This window comes from Nematolebias whitei, chromosome 20, assembly GCF_014905685.2.
Source record: "Nematolebias whitei isolate Nwh7 chromosome 20, NemWhi1, whole genome shotgun sequence".
NCBI classification, from domain to species: domain Eukaryota; kingdom Metazoa; phylum Chordata; class Actinopteri; order Cyprinodontiformes; family Rivulidae; genus Nematolebias; species Nematolebias whitei.
The window spans coordinates 22,023,010-22,031,594 of NC_056517.1; the positions used below are offsets into that span (position 1 = coordinate 22,023,010).

Below are 8,585 nucleotides of genomic sequence, written 5' to 3' on the forward strand. Positions count from 1 at the left end.
ATATATATATATATATATATATATATATATATATATATATATATATATATAAAAGAAACAAAAACAGTTACATTATAAAGCGATGTAAAATACTAAGAAAACATGTCTGTGTTGGTTTATGCCAGTCCTTCTCAAGGCAAAGTCGGGGGGGCGCATGTGACCCTAGAAAACATGCTTTTTTTGCCACAGGGAGTAGTTTTTTTTTCTTTCTTTCACCATTCTCACTTTGTCGCGTGCGTTCCTACTATGTTATTAACAAATATGGCTGCCTTGTCATTTTGGGAGCCATGCATGAACTGTGTCTCTCCCCTCTGCTGCTGACGCAATAAATAAACTCGAACGTCACCTCCTCCGTCCTCCGCTGCTGCTTTTATGTCCACACGCTCTGGACGTCACTCACAGCGCGCATGCAACAAAGAGTAAAAACTCAAGCGAGAGCGACACCTGCCCCCTCTTTCCTCTTTTGCGTTGACTAAATGTTTTAGTTTTATCGATGAGTTTGGCAAAGCACAATTTACAGAAGTAATGTTAAATAAATGTTAGGACTTGATTCTTGATAACAAAATTAATTCACCTCCTCAGTTAAGCTGCTGTTTTTTGATGCTCTGGACGCTTGTCACTCACAGCATGCAGGCGACAAAGAGTAACTCAAAGCGAGAGGCTTACCTGCCCCCTCTTTCCTTTCGCGCTGACAATTTTTTGTTGTTGTTTTATCGATGAATGTGCTCATTGATCCCGACTTCCTCATTTTGATTATTAAAAAATCAGCATAAATTGTTTTATTCATTTTTATTTTGTAGGTCAAAGTGTTTTATATAACACTCCTGAGTTAAAATGTTGCTGATCAATTTGAATTTATTATTATTTATTGATTATATTTTATTTTATTTTTCAGTATCAAATGGTACAAAATGTTTACAGTTTAAAAAAAAAAATATATATATTCTTTTCAGGCAAATTGATACAGACTAAAAAAGCAATGTTAATTATTCCTTGTAAGTTGATCTATGTTCTTTTTTTCCTTTAATGTTAATAAGGACACAATGTTAGGTAGAGGTGTACTTATAACAATTTTATAGACATACTATTTACAGTCGCCACGGAGGCGAAATGTTTACTTCTTCCTGGGGAGAGAAAATAATTGAGAAGCACTGGTTTATGCCATGAATATAGCAGGTGTTTAAAGCCATTTAATTTTTTAATTTTATCTAATTCATTTATTCATTCATTTAAAAGAGACAAAATAAACAAAACAAATTCATCAAGAACAAAACATTGAATGAAAAGAGTGCAGAAAGAAGAAAATTCTTATATCTCCCGCTTATTTAAAAAAATAATAAAATAACTTTAAATAAACAATCACTTAAATTAATCACTTTAATATCCACTTTAAAGCTAGGAATAAAAAAAACAACAACAACACATTTTGTGTTTGCAGAATTTAATTCTAACTTTGAAACTTATCCAACATTAATAAAACTTGCCTCAAGTTGCCTTTTTGGACATGCATGCATAGATTTGTTCAAATTGTACTTGAGAGGAAATTACGACAGCCTCATATAAAATCAATTATGATTATGATATCGGAACTGGATCAGTATCGGCCGATATCCAGATTTAGGTATCGGGATCGGATCGGAAGTAAAAAGATGGATGCCACTTCCAAGCCAGATGATGTCAGTGCTGCATCATTACCCACACCCTCGGAGGAGAGAAGCTGGAAACTCTACCTTTTTTGACCATTCAGTCCATCCTTCCACACAATTCCATTAAATGAATGTTGTTTACGGGCAGTTCTGGCCCATTGGAACACCATTAATGCTGCCTGTGCTGAACTTAGTATTAGCTGCCCTTCAGTGAAGCTGGTCTTCTAAATGTCAGGAAGCTTATGACTTCTGAGATGATTAACAGATGTTTACGACACAGTTCAGTAGCTATATGTTTTAATGGGAAGTAGATGTACGACTGTTTAAAGAGGATACAGTGGAAAAGCAATATTGTAGCTGTTGAAATGGACACACAAGACTGAAATCCAAAGTTCTTACCTTATCTCAGTTGTCGATATCCGATACATGGTTCTCTATCTGAAAAAGAGAACACGGAGGAAGGAACTGAGCTCACAGGTTGTAAAATATTTTGTTGTAAAGGTCACTTATGCTATATGCTCAACCAGAGCGGCCATGTCTGACTACAAAGAAGTCTGTGGATAAAATGGGATCAACACGACCTTCTGCGAGCAAATAAATCTCCTCCAGCGTGTCGTTGAAAAGCAAGCGAGAATGCAAAGCTTTCATCAAGGTCGTGCTCAACGGTTTATGGCTAATAAATGTGCGATTAAAAAAAGACATCTAAAAGCATAGCAACACAGATTAAACCAAGGATAAGTGCTTTGATGTTGATACAAATGTGAGATCTGTAAGATGTAAAAGAGGAGAAAAACATGGCTTTAGAAGGTTTTTAATTTTTCAAATGTGTAATATGTTATGACTGCTGCACAATATGAAACAGTGAGGGTGTTTTAAAAGCGCCAGCATGCAAATTACTGTTATTAAACTAAAATATAATTTTATGTTGCAACAGCAGCCAGTGTTAAAAAAGACCACAATTAAAGTGTAGCTTGAAAGCAACACTGGCATTCAGCTTTCAACCTTCAAAGCACATGAAGAAAAATTAAATCATGTTTGTTTTAGCCAGGAGAACCTTCAGCAGACAGGGAATCTGTTTTTGTAGCTAAAGTCTATTTTTTATTTTTTTTTATTTGTTCATATCACTGGTGTGATAAATGAGCGCCAAAGCCAAAGCTCACTGAGATCAAATGGCTTGCTGAATACAATCGATATAAGCTTTGAGAGGACAATCATATTAGAGGAAAGACTGATGACAACTGCTTCTGTTTCGAATTAGAGCTGAAAAGATGGCTCGATTAATTTTCTTTATTCTGCACTTGAGATTCAACAGGTTTTTTACTTTATCTGACATGGAAAATTGTTAATAATGAAAAAGTTTATGGCTCAAACTTAACTAAATATGTACTTTTCTTCAAATAATAATTAAAAAAATACAATAGTTTTTTTCAAAAATTTCAAGACAAAACCAACTGGACTTTGTTTTGTAACCAAAGACGAGAGTGTGGGGTTTGAGCTGTAAAGTTGAGGTAAGCTACTGTATTTTCCGGATTATACGTCGCTCTGGAGTATAGGTCATATTAGTCAAAAAATGCCTCATGAAGAAGAAAAAAACATATAAATTGCTTTGGAATATAAGTTGCATTTATTTAGAAGTGTATTTCACAAAGTGCAAGAACAGACATTTAACCTGAAATAACACACAAGGGCTGACAGTCCATCAGCATCGCTGAGACATTTCCTGGTGGCCTGGCCTGCTCAGTGGTCGCCGAGGGACTGGACTAAAGGCTCAGTTTGAGTCGCGCTTTATTATTTTACAAAAACAAGTTGCATTTGCTCAGTCTCATTGAAGCTGCACTGTAACAGTGGGGAAAGACAGACACCCTCCACCCCCCCGGCCCCCTCCCTTCCTTTTCTGAGTCTGTGTCTGTCAGAGCAGACATACAGGTTGTGTGCCCGCCCCCATGGACTTGCACTCCCGACGGTTATATATATGCGTGCGGTGTGTGCACACAGAACATACCTGGGATCCAGAACAGGCTCAATTAACATAACAAGCCAACGAGTCCGACAAGCAAATTACCATCCTTGGTGTCGCTTCTTAACAACTCCGCCAACTCCGGAGGAAGTCGTGGGGTAGCAGAAGAGGAACAACATTGTCAAAAGCCTAGAGGGCCCTCTCGTGGCTGCAAATGGTAATGTTTACTCTTTGGTTCATGTCTGTTTGAATGGACATTTAACGTGTCAGTCAAAAATTGCGTCAAGAATAGGGAAAAAAAACGTAAATAAGTCGCTTCAGACTATATGATGCAGGACTGGCCAAACTGAAAAAAAAGAGCCACTTATAGTCTGAAAAATATGGTAGATACATATGCAGATTACCCTATCACTCCTCAATAAGGATTCATTAGGGTTTTTGTTAGTGTTAGTCTTGACTAACACTAACACACAAGTGATAGGGTAATCTGCATATGTATCTAGCAAGTATGTTCTTGTTTTTGGTATACAGTAGTCCCTCGTTTATGGCGGGGGCTCCGTATCCTGACGACTCGCGTTAAGTGAAAAACCGCGAAGTAGGAATAGTAGTACAAGTAGTAAGTAGTAGTTTATTTTATTACACACACACACACACACACACACACACACAATATATATATATATATATACATATATACATGTATACATACAGTCTGTATATATATAAAGGCGTTCTAAACCCTTCCCACACTCTTGCAATATTCTAAACAATGTTTCTAAACTCTAAATGCGCTAAAAGAGCACAAAATGTCATGATTTCAGCTCCCTGTCTCCTCTGCTCTTTGCCACCTGCAAGCACTCTTGGCCACGCCCACTTCTCCACTCTGCATGCTGAACATCTGATCAGCTGCTTAACTGCAGCAGGAAGTTTATCCTGAAGCAGTAAGGGCTGCATAAAGTTGAAGGAAGAAGCTTTTTTTGCAGCTCTGGGCTGCAAAAATGTGCAATATGTGCTAAATAATTTCCAATAATTTATTTTAAATAAAAATTCCATGCCGATCGTGCATGCTTATCCATCAATCAGCCAATTGTGTGTCATGTCCACTCTTATTTTGAAAAACAGCGATAGAGCAAATCTGCGAAAAAAGAACCGCAAAGTAGCGAGGGACTACTGTATTAACTTATTTTACAGCATCCTGATTTATTGTTTTATAACACTACTTTCATTTTAACTGCATTTTTACTGTAGTTTATTGTTATTATTGTTAATTGTCTGTAATTTTTATGTTCTGTCAGGAACAGGTCCCTCTTGTAGATGAGTCCTTGGGGCTCAATGAGACTAACCTGTATAAATAAATGTTAAATGAAAAAAAAATGCTTACTTGATGTGATTAAAAAAATATATATCAAAACTTTTAGTTTCTTAAAGGTGTACAAATAACTAATTAGTCAAACTTGTCCTGATGAGTTTCTTCACTACTTCTTCACATACCTTGTGCAAGAAAGCCTCTTCTGTACCATGTAACTGTACATCCACCACTTCATTGTTAATGTAGTTCATGGCAGAGCTACACTTTATTATTCTCCTATTTGCCTCAAGCTCACTGCTTTAATTACTGTAAGTATGTGTGTAGGCTCTTCTTCCACTGTTTCAGCCACTGTGGACTGGGAGAAACTGTCAGTTCAGGCGCTCTCATTTACTCGTGTGAAGCCCCGATCTGTCAGAACTGCGGCCATGAATAATTCTGCAAAATTAGCTTTCAGACAGCAAACACTGCGCCTGCTTGAGATCTCTCAAAGCGCTTTGCTTCTGCCCTGTCAAACTTTTCCCTTACCAGATGGTGACTGCCCTCCTCATACTCGTCTTCGCCTCCGTCGGTCATCTCTCCTGCTTCTACATCCAGCGCACCCTCACCGGCCTCCTCGCCAGAGTTTTCTGCCATTTCTGACACAGACTCCTCGTGCAGGGAGTCACAGTTGTCCTCGTATTTCCTTTGAGCCTCTGAAACAAAAAAAAAGGGCAAAGAGGATGAGATTTCTTTGGTTCACAAAGTCACAAAATCTTCTTATATTCAAGTGAAGTAAAAGCAGTTACATTGAGACAGTATTATAAAGCAATACAACAAACTATAGCAGAGGCCCGGATATACTATAGTAGCTTTGTTTTTCACTCCTAGCATCACTTTGTTGTTTCCACTGTGGCATTTAGTCCAACATTTAAAGAAATTAGACACGTTTTGGCACCACTGGAAGATGGCAACGGTTGCTAAGAAGTTGCTTTTGATGAGCAAGCTTGAAGAACAAATGTTTGTAAAAACCAACAAATAATTTGTCTTTGGGTCAAAAAGGAAGCAGATTAGACTGAGCATAGTTAGCAAGTATAAATGTACAGTACATACAGTATGCCAACTGAAAAAAAGAACAGTTTCTGTAGAAGTGTGCATTTGCATTCAGGTTAGGATTTCAATTTTCCTGTCCTCTTTGGCACATTTATTATGCACGTATAAAGCTCAAGATGGCACAAATAACCCAGTATCTGTCTACAGCACTGTGTGGATAAAAGTATTTAGCCACACATGACAACCGCACCAACAGCAGGTCCCCCTTCTGCAGTTATAATTGTGTCCTCTCTTCTGGAAAGACATTGTGCAATTTTTTATTTTTTATTTGACCTTTATTTAACTAGGTTAGACAGCTGAGAACAAATTTTCATTTTCAAAGATGACCTGGAGTGGTACTGTATGAATCTTTTGTTCTGTCAAGCAATCACAGGAACAGACAATGAAAGTGGGCAAGGAGGTCTGGACTGAAACACCAGTCATACAAGGATAAAGATTCAAATTAAAAATTTTAAATAGTCTGAACAAATATTTTCAATATGCTTAGACAGAATATACAATAAGTTTGTCTAATAGCACTTTATTGATAAATAATACCCCCCCCCCAAAAAAAAAAACCCCAAAACAAACAAACACGAAATTCACATCCTAATAAGTACAGTACATCTGTCATGTACTTTTATATCTGTGGGATTTCAGTCTTGGAAACTTAATTTCTGTTTTGTGAGAAGTTTTTGATAAACTCAATAAAGGTTTAATGCACAAGTTTATAAATGCTTGCATGTGTACATGAATTGTATATCCATTTTTTAAAACTTGTCAAGGGACTGCAGATGGGAAATAGCTTGTGCTATAATCTGGTATAGCGTGTCAAATGGTGCCATTTATGTTTGAGTTGTACATTGTTCCTTTAAAAAAAAGTTAATTCATTCATGTCTGTGATATGTAATTTTGCAGTGTTTTATAATTTTAGTTTATGTGTGACAAAATGTACCTTTTAGATAAAATTATCATTTGAAAAGTTGGATGCTTCCACTGGTAAATCTTTCTCCAATCCTGTCTATAAACATCAAAAACCTTTCTCCACTAGCAAATAATGCCACTTTAGATGTATTGTGTTGTTGAACATATTGATCCATTTTTACACATTACTTGATATAACACAATTACAACACAACAGTTTCCAATAGTTTTATTTTTTTTAATTTGTAACTCTAAATGCCAGAATTAGAACTGGAAATCTTTCACTAATAAAGAAAATATTGATTTTGATGTCATCTCCGACTGTAGCCTCTGTATTGAATACTTCATTTTCTGATAGTTGTGATCCGTAGAGTTTGATGTCGTAGTTTCTTCGTTCCTTTCTGCCTAATGATTGGGTGCATGTCTGATTTAGTCCTAGTTCTCCAGTTGTAGTTGTATGTGTTATGCTCCTGTGTTAGTATTTGCCTCAGTTCCTGTCATATTTTGATAATCACTGCCTATACTTTATATCTTATATGTCCCTTTGCCTTATCAGCTACACATATTTATGACCCAGGCATTTCCTCTTTGTTCACAAACTTTTTCAGCTGCTAAAAGCAGCAACCTTGATGGAAAATAGTGTGATTTGTAATTTTCAGTGCTCCGCCTGAATGACCTTCAGTGTTCTGTTTTGAGGTTCTCCTACAGTATCGGGTGTCTATAAAGTTGTCACATAAACCGAGTTTGTGTGGTGCTGACAACCTGTCTGCTGGGATGACAGAGCTCTGACGCGTTTATCTCTAATGGTGTCACAAAGACTTATGGCTTATGTGTGCCTTTCTGTTTCTCACCAGATTCAGCTCTTTGCTGCTTCTCAATCTTCTCCAGACGTCCCAGTAAGGAGTCGATCTTCATTTTAATCTGAGTGAGTTCTCGTTTGATGGTCTGGATCTGGTCCGTCTTCACTGTAAAAGACAAAGACACAAAGAAATCATTGTTTCAGTCCATCTTTACTGTTAATTTGCTGTACTCTTATTTTATTAGGCACAAACTGATGCAATCTATTAATGTGTTCACCACTCTGTGTCACATCTTCCTCAGGGAAGAACGCCTCAGTCTGACATACGGAAAAGTAATCCTGCTAAAACTGTGGACCTGCTGTTTTTCAATTTAAAGATTAGTGTACAGCTTATGCCCACCATGCTGTGCAGAGATGCTCAACTTTTCCACAGCTCTGCCGAAATCTGAACAAACTGTTTTGAAGTATAAAGTGAGTAAATGGTAGATATATTCAAACTTTGCAACAAAGTTTCATGGGAGTACAGAAGTAGCAAGGCCACAGTTTGATGTGGTAGATCTTAGCTTTAAATTGTGGATGTCACGGTTTAACAAATTTTCAATTAAAGAATATTTTTTTAAAAATCAGTTGTATAGCAGTCTCATTTATTGCTGGGGATCCATACCTTGAAACCCCGCAATGAGTGAAAAATTGCAAAGTATAATAGTAGTAGAAGTAGGAAGTAGTAGTTTATTTTAGTACACACATACACACACACACACACATATATACATACATACATACATACATACATACACATATATATATATATACATATATATATATATACATATATATATATATATACATATACATATATATATATATATATATATATATATA

The 8,585-nt window shown here is 36.6% G+C and overlaps 1 protein-coding gene across 1 annotated transcript in view; it reads right to left on the reverse strand.

Moving 5' to 3' along the window:
* The window catches only part of LOC119426602 (RNA-binding Raly-like protein), a gene marked incomplete in the record, with an annotated part of 59,977 nt that overhangs the window by 6,973 nt on the left and 44,419 nt on the right, over positions 1–8,585 (reverse strand). The window contains 3 exon segments of the mRNA XM_037694170.1: positions 2,046–2,084; positions 5,438–5,604; positions 7,756–7,869. Coding sequence (XP_037550098.1) covers positions 2,052–2,084; positions 5,438–5,604; positions 7,756–7,869 — 314 coding nt within the window.